The sequence below is a fragment of the Macaca nemestrina genome, chromosome X (genome assembly GCF_043159975.1).
Source record: "Macaca nemestrina isolate mMacNem1 chromosome X, mMacNem.hap1, whole genome shotgun sequence".
Classification (NCBI taxonomy): Eukaryota; Metazoa; Chordata; class Mammalia; order Primates; family Cercopithecidae; genus Macaca; species Macaca nemestrina.
In genome coordinates this window covers 53,034,538-53,059,580 of record NC_092145.1, presented here as the reverse complement: position 1 = coordinate 53,059,580, position 25,043 = coordinate 53,034,538, and the positions used below count along the sequence as shown (strand labels likewise).

The 25,043-nt window shown below is 40.3% G+C and overlaps 1 protein-coding gene across 5 annotated transcripts; it reads right to left on the bottom strand.

Moving 5' to 3' along the window:
• Positions 1-4,359: 4,359 nt before the first annotated feature.
• On the bottom strand, positions 4,360-16,701 carry LOC105499795 (T-complex protein 11-like X-linked protein 2). 5 transcript variants are annotated; one of them, XM_071088623.1, is made up of 10 exons: positions 16,627-16,701; positions 16,004-16,141; positions 13,588-13,720; positions 9,603-9,723; positions 8,632-8,852; positions 7,664-7,800; positions 7,197-7,417; positions 6,917-7,098; positions 5,992-6,155; positions 4,360-4,804 (listed from the first exon to the last, which is right to left on the bottom strand). In XM_071088623.1, the coding sequence occupies exons 2-10, from the start codon at positions 16,128-16,130 to the stop codon at positions 4,572-4,574; spliced, it is 1,539 nt and encodes a 512-aa protein (XP_070944724.1). In that variant the 5' UTR covers positions 16,131-16,141; positions 16,627-16,701; the 3' UTR covers positions 4,360-4,571. The 5 variants fall into 5 exon arrangements, with proteins under 5 accessions (XP_070944724.1, XP_024642814.2, XP_070944726.1 ...); XM_024787046.2 differs by having other exon boundaries at positions 8,632-8,822; XM_071088625.1 differs by having other exon boundaries at positions 16,521-16,650.
• Positions 16,702-25,043: the final 8,342 nt, after the last annotated feature.

Sequence of the window (25,043 nt, the reverse complement as noted above, 5' to 3'; positions counted from 1 at the left end):
AAGAAGAAAGCCAAGGATATGGCTGGAGAATCTTTTGCTAAAGCATTGAAAGGATGAAAAGATCAGAATATTCGCAGGGCTCAATTAAATCATGCATGTGACTCGTGGGTCCCCTCGATCTTCTCAGCAGAATCCAGGAATAGAGATAAGATTATCCAGGAAAGATCTGTCAAGTAACCTCTTGTCCAGTGGAGAGAATCCTCAACACATAGAGTAGACCCATGAGGTTTTCAAAGAATGCCATGCCAGCAGAAACACTGCCAACTTGAACTGAAAGTGACAGAGAGAGGATGAAATAAAAGAAGGCTGTTGGACTTCCAAAATTCTACAGGCAAGAAACAGGCAGATAAAAGTATTCTGCTGCAAACATGTATTACTCTTCAAAACAAAAACAAAAACAAAAACAAAAAAAGATGACTCTGAGGACAGAGCCTGGCTCTGTTCACTTAAAGGATGGAACCTCAGGCATAGAGGGCAGAACCTCTAGCCACGGAGGAATATTCCCAGGCCTTGAAACCTAAACGAGTTTACCCGATTGGATTTCAAGTTGGTTTGGAGCTCGTAACTTTTTGCTTGCTTTCATTTTTTTCCCGTTGGGAGGGGAAATGTCTATAACTATTATCCTATGTCCGTGTCACCACTGTAATAAAAAAGAGGTAACCTTTTTTCTAGCTCGCAGGGCCACTGATGAAAAGAAATTTTGCCTCAAGAAGGATCATGCCCAGAGTCTGTCTCATACCTGGTTTAGATGATTTACAGATGAGATTTTCAACTCTAGTTGGAGTCAAGACTTTTGGGGATATTGAGGTGAGGCAAATATATTTTGCATGTAGAATGAACATGAATTTTGGGAAGTTAGAGGGTAGGCTGTGGTAAGCTAAATAATGGCCTCCAAAGATATCCATGTTGTAGTCTCTGGAACCCTTGACTGTCACCTCATATGGCAAAAGGGACTTTACAAATGTGACTAAGGATCTTGAGGTGGGGAGATTATCCTGCCTGGCGCTAAATGTAAGAACGTTTCCTTATTAAGAGGGAAGGAGAGGGACATTTCACATAGAAGGACGCAATGTGGTGACTGACACAAGACGCTATGATGCTGGCTTGGATGGTAAAGGAATGGGAGCTCTGGAAGCTCCAGGGAAGAATCCATTGCCTTGCCAAGGAATAAAGAATACAGCTTCAGAAGCTAAAAATGGCAAGGCAATGGATTCTCCGTTAGAGCTACCAGAGGGAGCCTGGTCCTGCTGACTTCCTGATTTTGACCCACTGAAACTGATTTTGGTCTTCTGACACTCAGGATGATAAAAGAATAAATGTATGTTATTTTAAGCCACAAAGTTCAGGGGGTAGTTTGTTACAACAGCCATAAGAAAAGAAGAAAATAATACAGGAACCTCTAGAGATGATCTAGTCCAGTGGTTTTGAAACAGTCCTCAAAACTCCTTCTTCCAGCTCTACTTCAACTCAAGCTGCCTAGCTTTGTTTTTTGTTTTTTTTTTTTTTTTTGAGACGGAGTCTCGCTCTGTAGCCCGGGCTGGAGTGCAGTGGCCGGATCTCAGCTCACTGCAAGCTCTGCCTCCCAGGTTTACGCCATTCTCCTGCCTCAGCCTCCCGAGTAGCTGGGACTACAGGCGCCCGCCACCTCGCCCGGCTAGTTTTTTGTATTTTTTTAGTAGAGACGGGGTTTCATGGTGTTCGCCAGGATGGTCTCGATCTCCTGACCTCGTGATCCGCCCGTCTCGGCCTCCCAAAGTGCTTGGGATTACAGGCTTGAGCCACCGCGCCCGGCCGAAGCTGCCTAGCTTTGATCTCTCTTATTCGTGGTCTTTCTGGAAAGATTTCATTTTTCGACAAATAACTCTATAGAATTGAACAACAAAATCAGTAATTTAGTCAAGTATTGAATTTTATAGATGAAGACAAAGAAAAAGCCCAAGAAAGTGAAATGATTTTCCCTTACTCACTCAAAGAAGACCAGATAAATAAATAAATATATAAACAAACAAACACAGGTTCTCACCCTCAATTAGAGCTTTCTGTACCACATTGTTCTAAAATTGGAAAAGTAGATTGGAGATAAATTGTTAAAGAATAATTGAAATAATATATGTAGAGTGCTTAAAAGAGTGCCTGGCGCATACACACTCACAAATATTAGTTGTAATTATAATATATACTTGCATATGCACAGAATATCTTTAGAAGTATACACAAAAACCTGGAAATAGTTTCCTCTAAGTAGGACAAATGAGATACAGGGGTGGGAAAGAAACCAAATTTTCTCTGTACTGCATGTCATTTTTAACCATGTGCATGTTCCACCTATCTAACTGTGCATCCATCCATCCCTAAATGGTGAACAGAATGGAGTGGAGCTATCTTTCCTTGTTTAGGATCAGGATTCCCATTTCCTCCATGTGGAAGCACAAGAGAACCAATAAACTCAAAATCTCCAAGAAATCAAAATAAGTCAGATTTTAATTATAAAGTATAAAGCAAAGTTTCACTGCAGCCGAAAGTCAGTATCCATCAACTACTCAGTCATCTTCACAGGGATCGCTTCAGAACACACTTGTCTGTAAGATAATCTGGCTCCCAAAATTAATATATTTTTTAAAAATTGTACTAGTATTGTCTAATCAGATTAGATAATTTAACTAGGCTGGGCTCACTGCCTATTTATTAATTATAAAACATTCATCTGCCGTGGTCTCTGTCCTGAGATTATCTAGTCACAAGATTAGAACACTTGAGTGATCCATTCCACAGCTTTTCTGTGTGCCTTATCTCCAGCCAAAGTAAAAGTAGCACTCTGTTTACCCAGCTATGTCACCCATCTGGTATCCACCCTCTAGGGAAATCAATCAGGTGGTTCCCCTGGGACTAACGGAACTCCAATCTCATCTGTTACTTTTCTTGGGCTGAGTAAATTGTACTCAGCTCCTTCCATCCGCCGAAATAATGAGGATATGATTTTTTTTTCACCCAGTTTGGGTCTATCCCACAAGTAAGTTTCTATTTTTCCCTGTCCCTTCTAAATCCAAACCTAGTCCAAATCCAAACCTAATTTTTTACCTAATTTTCTAGATTGCTGCTTGTCTGCTGCAGTTGGCCTGGGAATGATGGGATGAACCTCTGCAGTCTTTAAAAACAAGCCCAAGTCCTTGTGGACCAAGAACATTTATCATTTGTGTTGCCAAGTCAGCTCATATTCATAACTTGGCAGTTGGAGTCCCAGACTAGGAGTGGGAAAAAGCATGGCAGCGGCCCCACGCTTGAATACGCACATCGATTCTGTCAAGAAGAATGAGATGTTCTAAGCCTAGAGATGTGGAAAGATAAGATTAATTCAGCTATAGAAATAGGATCGGAGTGAACTTGATACGACACTCACTGACCTAATTGCTTCGGTTTACTGTCATTATCAGAGATTCCAAGCCTGACCCCTAGAATCACTTGAAAGAAACAGAAATCCCATGGAAGCTGAGACCTGTCCTTAGCTGAATGCTTGTTGGCACAAAGTTGATATTCACAACATCAACTTTCAACCAATCCCCAGTTTTCATACTGTTTAAAACCGGACATTGGAACAGGAGCTGGGAACTCTTACTATTGCTGTATCCTTGAAAATTATAAGGAAATATGGTGCTAGAAATGGAGTTCTATGACTTCTCTTCATCTGCAATTCAGTGAATTTCTGACTTCCAGAAGCCCTTATATTCATTCTCTGGATAATCTCACAAAGAGTTTTCAAAGCCCTCAAGGAAATGAGTTTTCACTGGAGAAAATAATGCTAGTGACTGCAGGTTAATGAGTTTCCCCCTCCCCCACCAGATTACTTAAGGCTGTATGTCTGCTGCCTGAACCCTGAAGGCCAGGTGGTGATCCAAGGCCATGCATGGTGCCCAGCTTAGGAGCCGAGGTGTCCGTGAGAACCAAAACATCCCAGGGCGTACTGGGAAACATACCAAGAAAAAGAGTCTCATTGCATATGGAAGGCAAAGAGCCAGAAAATTAGCTTAAAATCAGCTTGCAGACGAGTGTCAGGGCAGATCCCCAGAGCTGTCCTGCTGCCACCCAGGAATGCCCCATACGTAAGTCCCAATAAATTCATCTACTTATCAAGTTGAACTTGTCCGGGTCATTCTTTGGTCTCTTAACTCCTTCCCAGTTTTGAGGGGGCGTTATTCTATACAGTCCCAGGATTTTCCCTTACCAGTACCTGATGCCCAGATTCCAGCTCAGGCAAGCATACTGAAGAATGATCAGCCAGTGAAGGGAAAACGGAGGGCCCACTGGATTCTCACTCAGCTAGTTAGGGGATGAGGGTGCAGAACCTGACTTCAGCTAGAACACAGGAGGAACTGAAATTTTCTTGCAGCTCAGAAGTTTATTAGTGAAGGGGATTGGGCCGTTTGGTGTTTACATGCTTGACCCCTGCATCCCTGTGTCCTGGCTGTAGCAAGGAAGAGGGCTGAGTGTTCGACTGACCACAGGTGATGTCCTCCCAGAAACATGCTGACCTCTCTCTCCTGGATCCCTGTTGCCATGGCTGGGGTCCAGCACTATCAGTTATGCTCCACATCTGTTTCTTGTGCTTGAGCTGGATGGATGATGTTTTTTAGGATCTCAGCATAGTATGGGCCAAATACCTGCTGATTATGATGCATCAGATTGAGAAACTTCCAGCCCAGTTCTGCCAACTCCCTTTCAATGAGAATGAGGCCTCCAGGAAAGTGTAGCAGAGACTCCTGCATGCCATGAAGCAAACAGCATTTGAGAAACAAACGGATCCGCTGATCTGGGAGCAGGGGAAAACAATGAAAAGAGGAACAGACAGGGTTCAGAAGAAATTCACAATGCCTTTGCTCTATCTGCTCACCAAAGTTTTGCGTTAACAGAGTTATTCACTGACCTCTCCACTCATTCGGGTAAACTGTATACATGTGATTTTTGTTTGTTTGGGGGAGTGGAATGCCATCAAGCTCCCAAAGGACAGTGCATGATCAAAAGATGCTGAGGTAGTAAATTTCTAGGGGGTTCATAAGATTATGTAGCTGGACGTGAGATCCTAGTGCACATTTAACTTAATAAGAGGACTGTAGACCCGGTACCTGAAAGTAACAACACATGTTGCAACCAGTGCACCACGTTCAGGCCCATACACCCAATCCAGGCTACGATCCGATGCTAAAGTTCAAAGCAAGCTGGCCAAGTGTGCTGCTTCCATTCCAGCATGGAACATACCCTACAGCCTAACTCTACAGCACTTCCATGGAGAGGCATAGGGGCCCAAATGGTAGCTTAAAGCATAGGATAGAGAAAGGGTTTCTCCATATATCTTGACCGACATTTAGAATATGCCCTGGAACGGGCTGGGTGCGGTGGCTCACGTATGTAATCCCAGCACTTTGGGAGTGCGAGGCAGGCGTATCACGAGGTCAGGAGTTCGAGACCAACCTGGCCAACATGGTGAACCCCCATCTCTACTAAAAATACAAAAAAATTAGCCAGGCATGGTGGCACCTGCCTGTAGTCCCAACTACTCGAGAGGCTGAGGCAGTAGAATCGCTTGAACTCGGAAGTTTGAGGTTACAGTGAGCCTAGATCGTGCCACTTCACTCCAGCTTGGGCAACAGAGTGAGATTTTGTCTCAAAAAAAAAAAAAAAAAAAGAAAAGAAAAGAAGAGAAAAAAGAAAATACCAGGAATGATTCGTAGGGTTACTGTGACAGTATCCAACACCTGTGAATGACATATCTTGGGTGCAGAGCTGCCTTCAAACCATACATGCATTCTCCAAATTGAAAAAGATCTATTTGAACCATGCACATTATAGAAGAGGAAACTAAAGCGAACAACTTTCCAAATGATCATGCCTTTTCATTTTTAAATGGTTAGGTAACTCACTTTCAGGGTAAGGTCTACCCACCCCCGCACCCCCCACATTCTTGCCACTTTTCTGCACGACGACCATGGGGATTCTTACCAACAATGCTCCGAATGCAGTTTTCTTTCTTGGTGATGTTCTGGAGTTGGCCTAGGAGAGATGCTGTGTTTTCACTGCTCAGAGTAGTGAGGCCCATGTCCTTAAGGCCTTGATGGATTTCCTGAGACACCTGTTCACTCACACTCAGCATAGTCTCTTCAGGCCTAGATAATGAGGGATAGAATGCAGAGTGGGCCTGGCAGAGGGACAAAGTCCGGAGAGCCTCATACCACAAACCAGGCCTATTCCAGGAAGAATTCCGGCTCTCTGCCACCAGAAGACAGCATTAGCCACCGGGCAGATGACATACACTCATTGTTACCCACAAGGCACCACTTGATCCAAACATACAGCACCATACGCCACTTCGATGAAAACAAAGTAAATTGGGCAAGGGCTCGGTTCCATCCTTGGATCTACTCAGCATTCTCCAGTCCCATCAACTGTATTTAAATATTGTTTTAAGACTCTATTGGATATTTTTCACGGTTTTTCTCCTACCCCACCAATTAAATTGCAAATAAATTAAGAGGCCTGGACTTCCAACTCCTCCTTTTACTTTGGTATAATATCCCTGCCCCCACATGCAGTGAATGGTCACTATCACTGACCAACTGATCAACTTCTGGATACACATAGCACAAATCCACTGTCATTCAATCAAGTATATAATGATGCATTTTTAGCAAGCACATAAGGAATATTTGCAGCAAACTGGCTTCCACACTCTCCTCTTTGGAAAATAAGTTTTATTTTCTGTATCCCAAACCTCAATACAACTTATCAAAGATACCAAAATCTTTGCAGATCGTTTCCAAGGGCCTTTGTGTGGTTTGTGATGAAGAATAAGCAATAATAGTATTGATATTACCTATGTCCCAAATACCACACATTTTCCCCTCTAACAGAGATCTACGAATCTTACCTGGAGATAAATTCCTCAGTTAGGGCCTTGGTGATGCATTTCAGTCTATCCACAAATTCAGATGAGCTGAATAAAATTTCACCAGAGAAGCTTCTGGCCACTAGCAAGACTGAGGCCAGGACAGTTAACTGGTGCAACTGGAACGCCATTTCCTGGAGCCGGGTTCTGTCCATCAGCAGAGTCTGGTGAGGGAGCGAAGGACAGCCCATCAGAAGAGGAGGGTTTGAATGGAGGCACTGAATAGCATAGAACAAGGCAATGCCCCAACACACATCCCTACCTCAGGGAATTCTTCGTTTTCAGGATCCCAGAGGAGGAGGTTCAGGTAGCCTTGGTATAGCACCATTGTTGGACTCGGGGGCTCTGAGTTGTTACCTGCCCCGTTTGGAAGTGAACACGCCACGCTGCGAGAGGAGCTAGGTGACTCAGGAGAACTCGGACATGGTGTAGTGATGTCTGTGGCTGCTTTGGTTAGCCATTTTGTGGTATAATCGAGGAGACCTATGACGAGAAGGAAATACGCATCGTAAAATTCCAAGGCTTAAAGAGGACAGCTTTGAGACATACTCCTGGTCTATAAAGAAGTGATTTTGTAGATCTTTCGATCTTAGAGAAACACTCCCTCTCCCTTCCCCTTGCCCAAGGAAGAATCTTCCTTTTCAAGAAATAGAAAATAGCCTCTATTGCTATAAGAAGGCAGACCTGAGGTCGAATTTCCCCTCTCTTGCCCTTAAATTTTAAACATACTGGGCTGTTTATCAAGGAGTTCCTGGAATTTAGCTTGTTCATACTGGATGGAATGCTCCTGCAGATAGGGTCGAAAGCTCTGGATGGTATAGTTCACCATGTCCATTTTCATTAGGCCCAGAACACGGAAGATGCCCCTGCCATAGGGAGAAACAGAACATTTACACTATTAAAGGAAATCTAGTGTGGAAGGGTGGAATCCAAGCAAGGAGCCATAAAAGCAGAGTATCTGAGAGTTAGAAAAAGCCTTAAAAACAAATAGTCCTACTTCAACTTATGAATAACGGTATTGTGACCAGTGACCCAAGGCCATAGAGTGAGTTGATGGCAAAACTAAGGACAGTTATACCTCCTGACACTTTAACTACCATATTAGAGGTCTTTCGCCTGTAATCATTTTGTCACCTTAAAAAAAAAAAGGGTAGTCAGTGAAAGGAAAATCACCAAGGTGTTAACAATTATATGTGGGTAGCTGGGATGTGGGTGACTGAATTTCTAACTCATTGAGCAGATCATTTTACTATTCCAGGTCCTGGTTCTTCTAGCCGTGAAACACGGATAATCCTCTTTCCTGTCCCCTCACAAGGTTTGAGTTGGGACAAACAGGACAACATCTGGGAAAGGGCAATTTGCAATCTATAGGAGAAAGAATTACTGTACCTTAATGTCTTAACAGTATCATGACATAAAGGAGACCCAACTGATCTAAAGATCATCAAAGGAACCCTGGGAGACTGTCCTTGGAAAATAAAAGCCAATAATCCAGAAAGGAGAAAAGGTGTGTTAGTCAGGTCGTCAGTACACAAGAGCTAGATAAGACAGGGGCTATATCACAGCATCTGGCTCAGAGTTCTCCAGCACAGTGTCAAGAGCTAGATAAGACAGGGGCTATATCACAGCATCTGGCTCAGAGTTCTCCAGCACAGGGTCTAAGGCAGATTTGGGGGACAGCACATCTAGACTCTCACCTCAGTAACTGTACTGGATCTGTTATGGCCTCTAGTTTCTGTATCGCTTCATCTCGAACTGGTGCACATAGCAGAGTCATCAAATTGAGAATGTAGTTAGAAAGATGAGGGACATCCAGGGCTCCATGTTCTGCTTCCTGCTTGAGGAGATCTGTGTCCAGAGCTTCTTCTATCTCATTTCTTAGGCGGTTCTGCCATGGTAATAGCAGTGATAGCAAGGTCTGCCCAACAAAGGAAATCAAAGGAGCCAAGTTCTGTTTAGAACCTCAAACTTTCTCCAATGAACTATACTCTTAGGCCAAAGGCATCCCAGGTTATGTCTTCTGGGTGGGGGGGGGAGGGTGGGGCAGAAAACTGAGTGTCTAAGTTTCTTAGAGTGTATTGTTTCTTTCTGTTTAGAGGACAATTACCATTTAAGGTTTAATTGGGATCAGTTGTAGTAGTAGTCATTATTATTTTTTAGGTAGAATGAGGTAAAAATATGAATAAAAATAAGAATGTGGTTTTAAATGTGTAGGATATTAGAAATATGAAATACACACCACCACAAGGAGATGAGTCATTCTTAATAAAGGATAAAGACATTTTTAGATTGTTTTACTCCAAAGTGTGAGGATAAAGTAGCAAATTTGGAATCTTTAAGGTTCCCTTGAAATAGCCTTTTGACTCAAACAGGTAAGTTCCTTGTGGGCAAGGGCTCTCCTATTCATCTCTGGGCTTCTGAAACACATAGACCATAGTGGGGTTTCAGTAAGAATTTGTTTATTTGAGTTATATATTGTTATAGTAATCGCCCAATGGTCAAGTTTCATCTCATACAAATAAAATGGAAGCTGCCCCATCCTATCTATTTAAGTAGTAGGTCACGTTAATAAAAAAGTATGCTACTTGATATATTAATAGCCATTGACGATCCAAGGTTCTGAGATGCCCAGGAACTTCCCATCCACGAATGGGAGTTGGTTACTCACCTCCTTAACATCTTTTAGAAGTTCAAGAGCACAGGTGAAGTCAGGAGGAGTACTCAATAGTTGTTCCTTCAGATGGTTCCAAAAAGCATTGTACATTGCCTCCGCAAACCTGCCTTCTACACTATAAGAAGGGTTAAATGAGCAGATTGCTCTTTACCTAGAGAATTGATACAGGATCATAATTTCCCAAACAACATTTAAAATTATGAAAGACCATTAAATTGACAGGCTAGGAGGACCTATGTTTACACTTGAGAAGGGCTGAATAAACTGAAGTTAGTCTCAGATGGAAAAGCATTGGCTAAATTCTCTCAGAAGGGTACCTCAGGGTTCCAGAGATGCTCTCTTTCTGCAGCAGAAGAACCATAAACTAGGAGTTGAGACTCTGACTTCTAACGCTAGTTCTGCATCTAGCCTGGATGTGTGACTTAGTTTCCACAGCCAGAGACTTAAAACTTTGAACCAGATGCTATTTTTCCTTCAGGCCTGAAATCTAGGAAAGGACTTTATCTCTTGATAATACTTGAAGGTCTTTTGAGACACTTTAAATTCAGCAAGCCCAAAACTGAACTTCTGATCTTCCTTCTTTATATTTGTTCCTCATGTATACTTAGTTCTGTAACCAGAAATCTGAGACTTTTTCTCTTTAAAAAATGTAATAGTAGGCCGGGCGTGGTGGCTCACCCCTGTAATCCCAGCATTTTGGGAGGCCGAGGCGGGCGGATAACAAGGTCAGGAGTTTGAGACCATGCTGGCCAACATGGTGAAATCCCGTCTCTACTAAAAACACAAAAATTAGCTGGGCGTGGTGACAGGCACCTGTAGTCTCAGCTACTCGGGAGGCTGAGGCAGGAAAATTGCTTAAACGCGGGAAGCAGAGTTTGCAGTGAGCTGAAATAGCACCACCGCACTCCAGCCTGGTGACAGAGTGAGACTCGTTCTCAAAAATATATATATACACATATGTTTGTGTATATGTATATATGTATATGTAGAGCACATATCTGTGTGTGTATATATGTATATGTATATATACATACCTGTGTGGGTATGTATGTGTATGTATATACACATATCTGTGTGGGTATCTGTGTATATGTATATACACATATCTGTGTGGGTGTCTGTGTATACACATATCTGTGTATATATATGCATATGTGTATACACATATCTGTGTGTGTATATATGTATATGTGTATACACATATCTGTGTGTACATATGTATATGTGTATACACATATCTGTGCATATATATGTGTATGTATACACATATCTGTGTATGTATGTGTATGTATACACATATCTGTATGTGTGTATACACATATATGTGTGTATATGTATGTATACACATATATGTTGTGTGTGAATGTATACACATATATATTTGTGTATATGTATACACATATGTATGTGTGTATGTCTAAGTATACATATATGTGTTATGTATACACACATATATGTGTGTGTATATATATATACACACACACATATATGTGTATGTATATGTATATGTATATACACACATATGGGTATGTGTATATGTGTATATATACATATATGTGTATGTGTATATCTACACATGTGTGTGCATGTGTATATCTACACATACATATGTGTATGTGTATAGGTACATAGACATATAGCTATATGTACACATACATATATATAATAGTAATGTATGCTTTCTGTTTACAAAAACACAAGTGATTAATAAATATATGAAATAAAAATTCAAAGTTTCTCCTCCAACACAACAATCTAACCTGTGAAAGTTCAACTATTATCTATCTGGTATGTACTGCAGCCCTTCTTAATTCCTTTCCCCTCATGTCTTTTATCCACTCAGTCACCAAATTCCAGAGATTTTGCTTCATAAATATCTCTGGAATCAGTCCCCACCCACTGTCATCTCTTTCCCGAACTATTGCTATGGTCTATTAAATGGCCACCTTCTACCTACAAAACCTTACCCCAACAATGATACATATTTTTGATAAAATCAATGAGTTTTCTAAGATAGAAATCTGATCATAATAGCATACTCATTTAAAGTTTTTCAGAAGCTGCCTATCTCTAGCTGTGTACGTGGCCTTTAAGACCCTTCACGATCCTATTCTGCCACTTCTCCTACCTTAACTTTCTTTCTCCTCCTACGTCCTGTGCTCTAACAATAACAGTCCACTTATAATTAATATATAATTGTCTTCCATCCCTCTATGCCTCTGAAATGACATTTCCTCTTCCAGGAGAGTCCCTTCTCCCCTAAACCACCTGAAAAGACTCAATTCAAGTGTTACCTTATTAAGAAAGTCTTCACCAAAAAACAATAACTGTGCTTAGTATAATTTTATAAGCCCAAAGGGAAAACTAATTGTCAATTATCTGTAGATAATGTATAACCCCAAACTCTATTTCAACCTCTTATCCAGTATACATTTTGTATTACTACATTTGAAAAAGCCTGTTAATTTGAATACACAGTGAAATTCAAATCCTAAATAATATCATTCCTCCTGCGTCATCTACCCACCCCCTGAGATCCCTAGCCACTTTAACAGACCTTCATTCTCTTAGTTTCACTTTTTTCTACACCCCTACCAGGAGAAAAATGAATCTAACTCAGGCCCCAGGGACTATAAAGGCAATGAGGGAGATGCTACAAGACCTGTGTTTTGGTAAAAACTTCCTTCAGGTAAGCCATCCTTGGCAACAGGCAAAGGCAAATCTAAGAAGTATGAAGATCAAGAGAACCACTGACAAAGCGAGGAGTGCTTTATGTAACAGAATCCCAAAAGTGGCAAAATAACAGAAGCATTTAAGGTGGGAAATTAGAAATACCATAAAATACAGACTCAGACAAAGAAATCAACCCATTTAACTCTTAATAAATACTAGAAGCATTCAATCCATAAATGCTGAATGATTCTTAATCATATATTGCGATATCAATATAATTAAGAGAAACCAATATAAAGCCTAATTGTAGAAGCACACTATTTATTGACAGGGATCTAATCTTGATTTGCAGAATCTTTATTACACTGATTATGAAGCAGAAATGTCCCCTGAAATTTCCTACCCATGAAGACTGAACAAAACCACTATTAGAAAATCTACTCATCTGCGTCTCTTTAATCTGTAGACAATTAAAAGATGAACGGCTAGGAGTTACTACTTCCAAGTCTGTCTGAAAAGATCTGAAAAATCACTCTATGTTTCATTATTAACTAAGATCCTGAAATGAACATTCTGACAATACAGAATGAATACCCCTTTTCCAAGATGCTTGGGACGGGAGTACTTTGGATTACGGATTATTATTATTGTTGTTGTTGTTTTGAGACAGGGTCTCACTATGTCGCCCAGACTGGAGTGCAGTGGTGTGATCGCGATCTCAGTTCGCTGCAACGCCTGCTTCCCAGGCTCAAGGTATCCTCCCACCTCAGCCTCCTGAGTAGCTGGGACTATAGGCATGCACACCATGCCCGGCTGATTTTTGTATTTTTTGCATAGACAAGGTTTTGCCATGCTGCCCAGGCTGGCCTTGACTTCCTGGGATCAGGCAATCCACCTGCCTCGGCCTCCCAAAGTGTTGGAACTTAACAGTCGTGAGACACTGCGCCTAGCCAGATGGTGGATTTTTTGGATTTTGGAATATTTGCAGCATACTTGTAGTATACTGCAATGAGCATTTCCTTTGAGCATCACGTTGGTACTCAAAACGTTTTGGAGTTTGGAGCATCATGGATTTCAGATTTGGGATGTTCAACCTGTAACTGGAGTGGTTTATTACCTGTTTAAATATAATTTGCTGCTTTGACCCTTTAAAAGTTATAATTACACTGGTTTGTTGGTACTATATAAGACATACTCAACCATTAAATTTATTAATAAGATGCTTCAAACCTGACCAAAAGCCATTTGTGCTATGTACCTACACCCCAGGAAGAGTAAACTGGAAAAAAACCTGAATAATCTGTACCTGTTTGAAGGTAAAATGGTCTCTTCCACATAGAAATCTTGGTTTACTACGATTTCATGTGCGATGCTCAGCTTGGAAACTTCATTAACTGTCTCTATCAGATCTGTGACAGAAAAGACATCAGGTCTGCTCTCTGGGGGAAAAAAAAAAAGTGTAACCATCATCAACAGGGAACCCACAGAAGGAGAATTTTTATTTTATTTAGAGATTCACTCTGCCAAGTAAGGCTCCCAAGTTTAGATTCATCAAACGGATCTTACACAGACTCATTCAAACATTTTACTATTAGAAGTTTTCTGAAATCCTTGCTCTTCAGTAACACTGAACATCTCAGAGAAGTCAGGCATGGGAGGAAGAAATTAGTTTTTGAAAAACATAAAACAGATTTCAAAACCTTCCACTTGAAATGTAAAACCATAAGTAAAACACAGCAAACAATGAATAAGTTGTGATTTGTAAAATTAACGTGTATCTAAAAGTAACTGTGTTCCCACTGTTCTCTTCCTACCTCAGGGGCTACACACAAGATGAAGGCTAAAATCTCCTTATAGATACCACACAAATCTTACTAGATGACTCTAAAGCTGAATCCTGCTTCTAAAACAGTAGTTTCCAAATCTGGGGATTCAACAGACAACATTTCAAAACACGAGTGACGGATAATGATTAGAACAATTTTTATTTTTCCACATATGGACATGAAAGCAAACAAACAAACAAACAAGAAAACTACCCTACATCATCAAAATAATCACTTCATAAAAAGAAAACATATTTTAATACCTCAGAAAGTATAAAGAAAACACAGTCAGCATTAAGAATAATTTTAAATTGAATCAATTTAACATTACTTTGAAAACTCATTACAACATCTTTATTGTTTTATTTCATTCAATATTGGTAAGAACTATGTCACAGCCCGGCATTGGAATTTGGGAACCAATGTTCTAAATTCATTATGCAGAGTACTTTCGGTAGTGGAACAAAGTATATATAGTAGTTACAATTATTACTTGATATGTAAAATAAAATATGCAATAAAATGATTTTGTAACTCAATTTCAATGTAATTTCATAACTTGGTGAGAGAGAACTATTGATCCTCAAGATATAATAAAACTCACATATAAGAATCCTAAAACTCACTCCAAGAAGATGGTCTATGTATGCCCATTTATTCTTCATTAAAAAACAGTCGAGACTTTTCTTGAAAAGTTAGTCTCATCAACTGATATTTCCTTTCTATCCTAACGAAAAAGCTACATATGTTAAAATACACCATCTACTTAATTCATTAAGACATCATTTATTTGAGAGGCATTATGAAGTCTGAATTGTGCCATTCTGCTTACTAGCAGTGGCCCCAAGTGGCCACCAGAGAAACACATGTGATTCAACTTCATACTTTTTCCCGCTTCAGTCTTCAAGAGGTTAGATCAAACTGCTACATCTGGAGAGGTCTGCAGATTAATCTTTGGTTAAATTCACTGGAGATTATTGTAAAATAACTGCAATTTGAGTTCCTGTGAGGTTGGACTAGTCAAGCCAAAGCTTCAAATGCCTAATATAAGGTGTGAAAAAGATTTAAAGTCCCAAAGTTCACATAAAAATGCTATTATTAAGGATCTAAATAATTTTACCCCAGAGCAGTGGTAATTTTTATGTCAACAAAGCACCCCTGGAAAAGGACAGAACACAATTGAAGCAACAGATAATTTGGATCACTTCTGATCTGTCCTAGATCTACCATTTACACTTTACAAAATCAAAATACAAAAATGCTATTTATTTCCCATGCTTTGAACTGACTAAATCACTCTCGACTATTGTAAAACACAAGTAATTTGCTTTGTTGGTCTCTTTCTCTAAAACCAAAATCTTTTAATTTTACTTACCCATTAGGGGCCTAAGTCCTGCATGTAAAAATTAGAGGGGGCAGAAAGACAAGAGAAAGAATAATCCAAAAGAAGACTAACAGAAGGATTAGTAAGGAAAAATGCAGGGTTGCAAGAGCCTTCTATATCCCTTAAAGGCCCTTAAATCACAGGCTGTCTATTCCTTTAGCCTAATTGCTGTCCATAGAAGTGATGACAGGCCGGGCGCGGTGGCTCAAGCCTGTAATCCCAGCACTTTGGGAGGCCGAGACGGGCGGATCACGAGGTCAGGAGATCGAGACCATCCTGGCTAACACGGTGAAACCCCGTCTCTACTAAAAAATACAAAAAACTAGCCGGGCGAGGTGGCGGGCGCCTGTAGTCCCAGCTACTCGGGAGGCTGAGGCAGGAGAATGGCGTGAACCCGAGAGGCGGAGCTTGCAGTGAGCTGAGATCCGGCCACTGCACTCCAGCCTGGGCGGCAGAGCAAGACTCCGTCTCAAAAAATAAAAAAAGAAGTGATGACATGATTCTAGACCTACCAGGACACTGGTCATGTAAACAGAAACTCTTGCTTTTCTGGCTCTGCCCTGGTGTTTTAGGCTCAGGGGCCCCATTCTCTGCTACACTGGGATCATTCTGGAACACAGTTTCCTCAGTCTTCGGCATCTTGATGTTATCTGGAATTGGAGAGAAAACAAGAGGCAAGCTGTGTAAGACCTGACTCTCGCCCACGGACAAAAAGAAAGAGCGCTCTTCAACTACAATTGGGTGTCCTGGTGAATGAACCCTCTGTCCTCAGTTGAAAGGATTAAGGACTAGGGCTCAAAGGTTCTCAAAGGAACAACTAGGGTCTTCAAACAGGCCTTGAGGGGAAGGGGAATTAGCGGCACTTCCTTTACTGAAATCAAGAAGTTTAGTGTTGGGCAAGCAGAAGAGGAAAACAAGGCCCAGAGATGGACAATAACTCGCCAGAAGCGGGGCACACTGCACATTACTGACCAAGCTAGGAAAGGAATCTTTCTCGGCTCTGGCTACCTTTCACTGGTCCTGGAATACCTTCTAACTCCTTAGCTCCTGCTCCAGACCTTCCTGAAGAGGCTCTGGCGGCCTGGACTCAGGCAACAGGGTATCCCCCACGGCCCTCGGAACCCTAGTCCCTCACCTCCTCCTAGTCCTTGACTGGCTGCCTCGCCGCTGTGTCTGCTAGTGAAGCCCCTCTGCCTGCCCAACCTGGTCCTGGGAAGTACCATTGTAGCCAGCAGGAGAGGGGAGATCATCAGAGAGGAGTAGGACGGAGCCATGGAGATTATGAGGTCCGCCAGGATCGCACCCCTACCAGTGGCACTAGATAGGAGAGTCCAAACGTGAAAACAAAGGGTGATCCATTTCCAGGGTAACAGGGTGGTATCAATTGCCCAGGGTGCCTTGGAAACCAAGAGAACAGGAAAGGCAAGCAGGGCCTCACCATTGGGTGATAAAGGCAGGAGGCTGAGATAGACATAAGGAGGCTTCGTGTTCATACCCTCCCGCCCAGGCTCGGAGCCCCTCAGGAACTTGAAAGTAATCTTCTCAAGCCCTGCTCCTCATGAATGAACTGTTCAAAGCTTTTATCCCTACTGTCCCAGAAAAAAAAGATAGCATTGAAATAACTATTTAGGGGAGAAAATAAGCATTTGTTATTTATTTGTTTCACTTCATGCTGTTCATACAGCCCCTACAAATGAAGAACCAACAGGGCTACAAAATTCCAGAAATCTGTTTTGGGTTTTCTTTTATCTTTTGTATAAGTGAATCCTCCACACAAAGTAAGGAGAGACACATAAACTGTTAAACTCTCATTTTACAAATATGGAAATCAAGAATCATTTTAAAGGGCTAGCCACAGAAGCTGTGTGGTAAAGGGGCAAGAACATAAGCCTGAGAGGAATCCTACATTTTGGTTAGGGGTCTTTCAGCTCAATTCTTGGCATGCTCTTCATTGCAATCCAATTGTGAGCTTTGGAGCTCATCTGTAAACTGAGGGCACTGGAACGGATGATCCTAAGGGGCCTCATGCTGCTCACTCTTCAGTCCTACTCTACTTTTTCTCTCCACTTGCCATTCACCACAGTCATATGAGAATCCCTGGACTGGCCTATTTCCAGCATATATACATTTCCACACTATACTATTTGATCCCTTTCTTACTCTGACTTAATTTCTTAACACATTGACTTGTTTCTTTTATAAATTAAGACTATGCGGTGACCAGATTCTCACCACAATCCTCACCTTGTTAGTGGCAATAGTACAGTGTGAATATCTTGCACAACATGGGAATTTTGAAGAAGAAAGTTATGGGAAAGAGGTTCAAGAACTTTCCAGCCTAGGAAAAATCCACCTTAACTTCCAGGCACAAGAGGATATGAGGGAACTTGGCTAGTAAAGTTAGCTCTTAGCTAAAGAGTTTATTTTACTAATAAATACTAAATCTGAATTTCCTCCTCATCCTCTCCTAGTATTTCCTTCAGTAATGTCAACTGTGAAACAAATTGCTCTCACATCAACCCCAGGATAAATGTTTAAATATATTTTTCTTGATTTGAACACAAAATTACACAATCATAAGCCATATGTTTCACTATACCAGAAGTTCATTTCTCATTTTAAAAATCAGAATTCTATTGTATTTCGTTCTAAGAAAGACCTTTGAGAATGAGACCAATTCATCTTCTCACAAAACTGCATTGTTAAAAAAAAACTCTACCCAGTGATACCTAAAATTCTATTAGCACTTCATTCAAATAGTGAAATAGTCTTTATAAGTGTCTTGTAATATTGAAATCTCCTGGGAGATGTAATGAGGGGAAATAGAAGTGTGGGAAAAAATAAAGGAAGAGAACTAGTGGAAAACAGCAAATCACATTTTGCCTAGGGATGGCCCAGATACTGCATTTAATAATACGTTTTATCAATAGTTGTCAAGAACCAACTAGAGGGACAGAGAAAGATGGTGGAATAGGAGGCTATACCTTGTGTACTCCCTGCAGGAACACCAAATTGTAACCACTATCTGCATACAGAAAAGCATCATCATGAGAACCGAAAATCAGGTGAGCAATCACAGTGCCTGGTTTTAACTTCATATTGTTGAAACAGGCATTCAAGAGGTCAGACAGAGACAGTCTTAAATCACAGATGCCACCCCTCCGCCATCCCTTGGCAGCAACTGTGCAGCCCAGAGAGTCCATACACTTGGGAGAAGAAGAGGGCAGTGACTGGGAAACTTCACATTGAACTCAGTGCTACCCTGTCATAGCAGAGAGCAAAGCCGTGCTGGGCTCAGCCAGTGCCCACTCACATAGGGAGCATTTGGACCAGACCTAGCTAGAGGGGATTCACCCATTCCAGGGTGGAGAACTTGAGTCTCTCAGCAACCCACACTACTAGAGGCCAAAGTGCCCTGGGGTCCCAGGTAAACCTGAAGGGAAGCCTAGGATACAAAGACTGCAATTCCTAGGCAACTCCTAGGAAATTAAACAATATGCACATAAATGAACAGTGGATCAAAAAAGAAATTTAAAAGGAAACTGGAAAATTTTATGAAAGAAATGATAATGGAAACACAACATACCAAAATCTATGGGATACAGAAAAAACGGTACTAATATCAAAATTTATAGCTGTTAATGCCTACATTAAAAAGAACAACTTCAAATAAAAAACCTAATGATACAATGCATCAAAAAGAACTATAAAAACAATGCAACAGAACAGAACCCTCAGAAACAATACCACACATCTACAGCCATTTGATCTTTGACAAACCTGACAAAAACAAGAAATGGGGAAAGGATTCCCTATTTAATAAATGGTGCTGGGAAAATTGGCTAGCCATAAGTAGAAAGCTCAAACTGGATCCTTTCCTTACTCCTTATACGAAAATTAATTCAAGATGGATTAGAGACTTAAATGTTAGACCTAAAACCATAAAAACCCTAGAAGAAAACCTAGGTAATACCATTCAGGACATAGGCATGGGCAAGGACTTCAACACCAAAAGCAACGGCAACAAAAGCCAAAATTGACAAATGGGATCTCATTAAACTAAAGAGCTTCTGCACAGCAAAAGAAACTACCATCAGAGTGAACAGGCAACCTACAGAATGGGAGAAAATTTTTGCAATCTACTCATCTGACAAAGGGCTAATATCCAGAACCTACAAAGAACTCAAACAAATTTACAAGAAAAAAATAAACAACCCCATCAAAAAGTGGGTAAAGGATATGAACAAACACTTCTCAAAAGAAGACATTCATACAGCCAACAGACACATGAAAAAATGCTCATCATCACTCGCCATCAGAGAAATGCAAATTAAAACCAGAATGAGATACCATCTCACACCAGTTAGAATAGCAATCATTAAAAAGTCAGGAAACAACAGGTGCTGGAGAGGATGTGGAGAAATAGGAACACTTTTACACTGTTGGTGGGACTGTAAACTAGTTCAACCATTGTGGAAAACAGTGTGGCAATTACTCAAGGATCTAGAACTAGAAATACCATATGACCCAGCCATCCCATTACTGGGGATATACCCAAAGGATTATAAGTCATGCTGCTATAAAGACACATTCACACGTATGTTTATTGCAGCACTATTCACAATAGCAAAGACTTGGAATCAACCCAAATGTCCATCAGTGACAGACTGGATTAAGAAAATGTGGCACATATACACCATGGAATACTATGCAGCCATTAAAAAGGATGAGTGCGTGTCCTTTGTAGGGACATGGATGCAGCTGGAAACCATCATTCTCAGCAAACTATCGCAAGAACAGAAAACCAAATACTGCATGTTCTCACTCATAGGTGGGAATTGAACAATGAGATCACTTGGACACAGGAAGGGGAACATCACACACCGGGGCCTATTGTGGGGAGGGGGGAGAGGGGAGGGATACCCTTAGGAGAGATACCTAAATGAGGAGTTAGTGGGTGCAGCACACCAACATGGCACATGTATACATATGTAACAAACATGCACATTGTGCACATGTACCCTAGAACTTAAAGTATAAAAAAAAAAGAAAAAAAAAAGAACTATAAAAACAAGAGTAAACTAGAAGAAAAGAATAAAGATCAGAACAGAAATAAATGAAGTTGCAATGAAGAAAACAATACAAAAGATCAATGAAACAAAAAGTTGTGTTTTTTGTTTGTTTTTTTTTTTGTCAAAGGTAAACAAAATTGACAAATGTTTAGCTGGACTCACGAAGAACAAAATGGAGAAGACCCAAATCAATAAAATCAGAGATGAAAGAGGAGACATTACAACTGATACCACAGAAATTCAAAGAATCACCCGTGGCTACTATGAGCAAGTATATGCCAATAGATTGGAAAATCTAGAAGAAATGGATAAATTTCTAGACACATACAATCTACCAAGATTGAACTACGAAGAAATCCAAAACCTGAGCAGAACAATAACAAGTAACACAGTAAAGCCTTAATAAATAGTCTCCGTCTATATTAAAGCAAAGCCCGAGACCTTATGACTTCACTGCTAAATTCTACCAAACATTTAAAGAAGAACTAATACCAGTCCTACTCAAACTATTCTGAAAAATAGAGGAGGAGAAATATTTTCAGACTCATTGTACAATGCCTGTATTACCCTGATACCAAAACCAGACAAACACACATCAAAAAAGGAAAACTACAGGCCAATGTCTCTGATGAATGTTGATGCAAAAACCCTCAACAAAATACTAGCAAACCCAATTCAACAATACATTAGAAATATCTTTAATCATGACCAAGAGGGATTTGTCCCTGGGATGCAAGGATGGTTTAACATACACAAATAAATCAGTGTGATACACCATACCAACAGAATGAAGGACGAAAATCATATTATCATTTCAAGTGATGCTGAAAAAGCATTTGATAAAATTCAACGTTACCTTATCATAAAAATCCCCAAAACACTGTGTATAGAAGGAACACGCCTCAACATAATAAAAGCCATAAAAAGCAGAGACCCACAGCTAGTATCACAAGAATGGGTTAAAAAGTGAAAGTCTTTCCTGTAAGATCTGGAACACAACAAGGATACCCACTTTCACCCCTGTTGTTTCACCACTATGAAACTACTACAAGAAATCATTGGGGAAACTCTCCAGGACATTGGTCTGGGGCAAAAATTTCTTGAGTAATATCCCATAAGCACAGGCAAACCAAGGCAAAAATAGACAAATGGAATCACATCAAGTAAAAAGCTACTGCACAGCAAAGGAAACAATCACAAAATGAAGAGACAACACACAGAATGGGAGAAATTTTGGCAAACTACCCACCTGACAAGAGATTAATAACCAGCGTATATAAGGAGCTCAAACAACTCTATAGGAGAAAATCTAATAATCCAATTAAAACATGGGCAAAAGATCTGAATAGACATTTCTCAAAAGAAGACATACAAATGGCAAACAAGCGCATGAAAAGGTGCTCAACATCAGTGATCATCAGAGAAATGCAAATCAAAACTACAATGAGGTATCATCCCACACCAGTTAAAATGGCTTATATCCAAACGACAGACGATAACAAATGCTGGCAAGGTTGTGGAGAAAAGGGAACCTTTGTACACTGTTGGCAGGAATGTAAATTAGTATAACCACTATACAGAACACTTAGGTTCCTCAAAAAACTAAAAACAGAGCTACCGTATGATCCACCAATACTGCTCCTGGGTATATTTCTAAAAGAAAGAAAATCAGTATGTTGAAGAGATATCTGCACTCCTATGTTTATTGCAGCACTGTTCACAATAGCTGAGATTTGGAAGCAACCTAAGTGTCCACCAACAGGTAAATGAATAAAGAAAATGTGGTATACATACAAAATGGAACACTATTAAGCCATAAGAAAAGAATGAGATCCTGTCATTTGTAATAACATGGATGGAATTGGAGATCATTATGTTAAGTGAAATAATCCAGGTACAGAAAGACAAACATAGCATATTCACACTTATTTGTAGGATCTAAAAATCAAAACCGGCTGGGCACAGTGGCTCACGCCTGTAATCTCAGCACTTTGGGAGGCTGAGGTGGGCAGATCACTTGAGATCAGGAGTTCGGGACCAGCCTGGCCAATACGGTAAAACCCCATCTTTACTAAAAATACAAAAATTAGCCGGGTGTGGTGGTGCACGCCTGTAGTCCCAGCTACTCAGGAGGCTGAGGCAGGAGAAGCGCCTGAACCCAGGAGGTGGAGGTTGCAGTGAACCGAGATCCTGCCACTGCACTCCAGCCTGGGTGACAGAGCAAGACTCTGTCTCAAAAACAAACAAATAAATAAATAAATAACAAATAAATATCAAAACCTTTGAACTCATGGAGATAGAGAGTAGAAGGATGGCTACCAGAGGTTGGGAAGGGTAGTGGCGGGTAGTGGGGAAGGTGGGTATGGTTAATGTGTACAAAAAAAAACAATTTAGCAAGAATGAATAATACCTAATGTTTGATAGCAAAACAGGCTGACTATAGTCAATAATAATTAAATTGTATATGTAAAAATAATTAAAAGAGTATAATGGAAATATTTGTAACACAAAGGTTTAATGCTTGAGGGGATGGATACCCCATTTTCCATGATGTGATTATTTACACATTGCATGCCTGTATCAAAACATCTCACATACCCCATAAATATAACTACTATGTATCCACAAAAATTAAAAATTATAAAAAGAATCAACCAGAAAAATGTTAGAAATTGAGGCCTAAAAAGATTAAATGAAAATATGCCCTCTTCCCCTCCAAATTTCAGTTAACAATAACTGCTTTTTATGTAACTAAATATCCAAATACATGTTCTGTGCACACAATACTGCCTGCACAATAGGTAGGACATTATTTTATGCCCACTTAAAACGACAACAAGTTGGAAATAAAGATAACTAGGTAAATTGATAAAGATCACACAGTAAGCAAGGGAGATAAGTCTTGGACACAGTTCTTCTGACACATGATGATACATTTTTTTCTTTTTCATGATACCACCTTGCATCTATGGCAGACAAGCTGTGATCAAAATTTAGGAAAACCCAATTTGCAGTGGTATGGTAAGTACCAGAAGTTGGATATATATAAGAAGTGTGATAGGTGGTCGAGAAGAAGGCAAGATATCTTCCAGGATCTTGAAATCAAGTATTAACCCAGCCTTTAATTGACTCCCCAAAATCAAGATTATAAGGATTACTAGGCTTTCAGGGTGATAAGAGTCTCTTTCTTAGACTGGCTCTCCATTCGACCTTAAGATCTTATCTAAACCTTCATAATGACTGATATAATATTTGCCAGATATGCCCCATCATTTATCGGGACTTTCTCTTCTTGGTGACATAATTCCCTATTAAAGTGCACATTACCCAAAAAGGCAAATATTTTTCAATGTATCCCAAGAGAAGATGAAGAATCTCTAATTTTAAGGTGGAGTCCAAAGCTTTCCTTTTCATATAATATTTTATAAAATATTGAGGCAGGGAATAGGAAAAAAGAGGTAGGAGAATAGGGAAAATAAGGCAGGAGAATAGCAAAGGGAATTAAAAGTTGGATAAAGGGCAGAATAAGTAAAAGCAGAGAGCAAAAGCAAGGTGAAGGGGTGAGTGAGCCAGAAGCAAGATAAGAGGCAGAAGTTGAGCACCTAAACAAAAGGAAGCTAAAAAAGTGAGGAAGAACCCCGTGGCTGGCAAGATCCGGACCAAACCGGTAAGAGTTAGCCCTTCAGGGATAGGCACGTGCATTAAAGAGAAAATGTATCCTTAACATGACCCCATATGAAATTCAGCTCATTGAAGCTTACACATATGGACTGCATATCATGTGTGTATTTAAAATTATGGGACAGAGGCAGCCCTACAAACGCACAGGGGCCAAAGTAACTAAGCAACACACCTGTCAATTATAAAAGCAGACACTGGCTAGAGATTAGGCAGTCTTGGGAAGAGAAGAAAAAAACACACACACATAAACAAACAAACAAACAAAAACAAACAAAGTGCACCAAACTAATGCTGATCTCATCTCGCAGAGGTCAGTCCACTCTCCCTATCCAAGAGTGTAAGACTGTGCTTAACAAACTTTTGCTGCTTTGCTTTGCTATCTGTGTGTCTTGTCCAGTTCTTTGTTCAGGATACCAACAGCCTGGAATTGCATGGCACCATCCGGTAACAGTATTATGTGACTTTTGTGAACTATGAGTTGTATACCCATGTTTGTTTGTTGTATATTACTGTGAGTAATACACCTGGTTACACACTCTGGGTATACATATCACAGTTTGTAAAGACATTCAAGAGAATTGTATCCCTTTAGCAGGGAATTTTTACCCTTCAGATGTGCTTTAACCCAACCTCAATACTGTGATACCAACAGCCTGGAACTGCGTGGCACCATCTGTCAATAATATTATATGACTTTTGTTTACTATGAGTAATATACTCATGTTTGTTTTCACATAAAGACAACCCTAAATCTTTGAGCAAAGTTTTTCCTCCTGGAGGAAGGACCATATATATTTGT

Excerpts from the sequence above, each read along its gene's own strand:
- LOC105499795 (XM_071088623.1), bottom strand. The coding sequence starts at position 16,130 with ATGCCGAAGACTGAGGAAACTGTGTTCCAGAATGATCCCAGTGTAGCA. Across the intron at positions 8,853-9,602 it reads TTCTAAAAGATGTTAAGGAG|ACCTTGCTATCACTGCTATT; the intron begins GTGAGTAACCAA and ends TTTGTTGGGCAG. Across the intron at positions 7,418-7,663 it reads ACTCCTTGATAAACAGCCCA|GTCTCCTCGATTATACCACA; the intron begins GTATGTTTAAAA and ends TTCTCGTCATAG.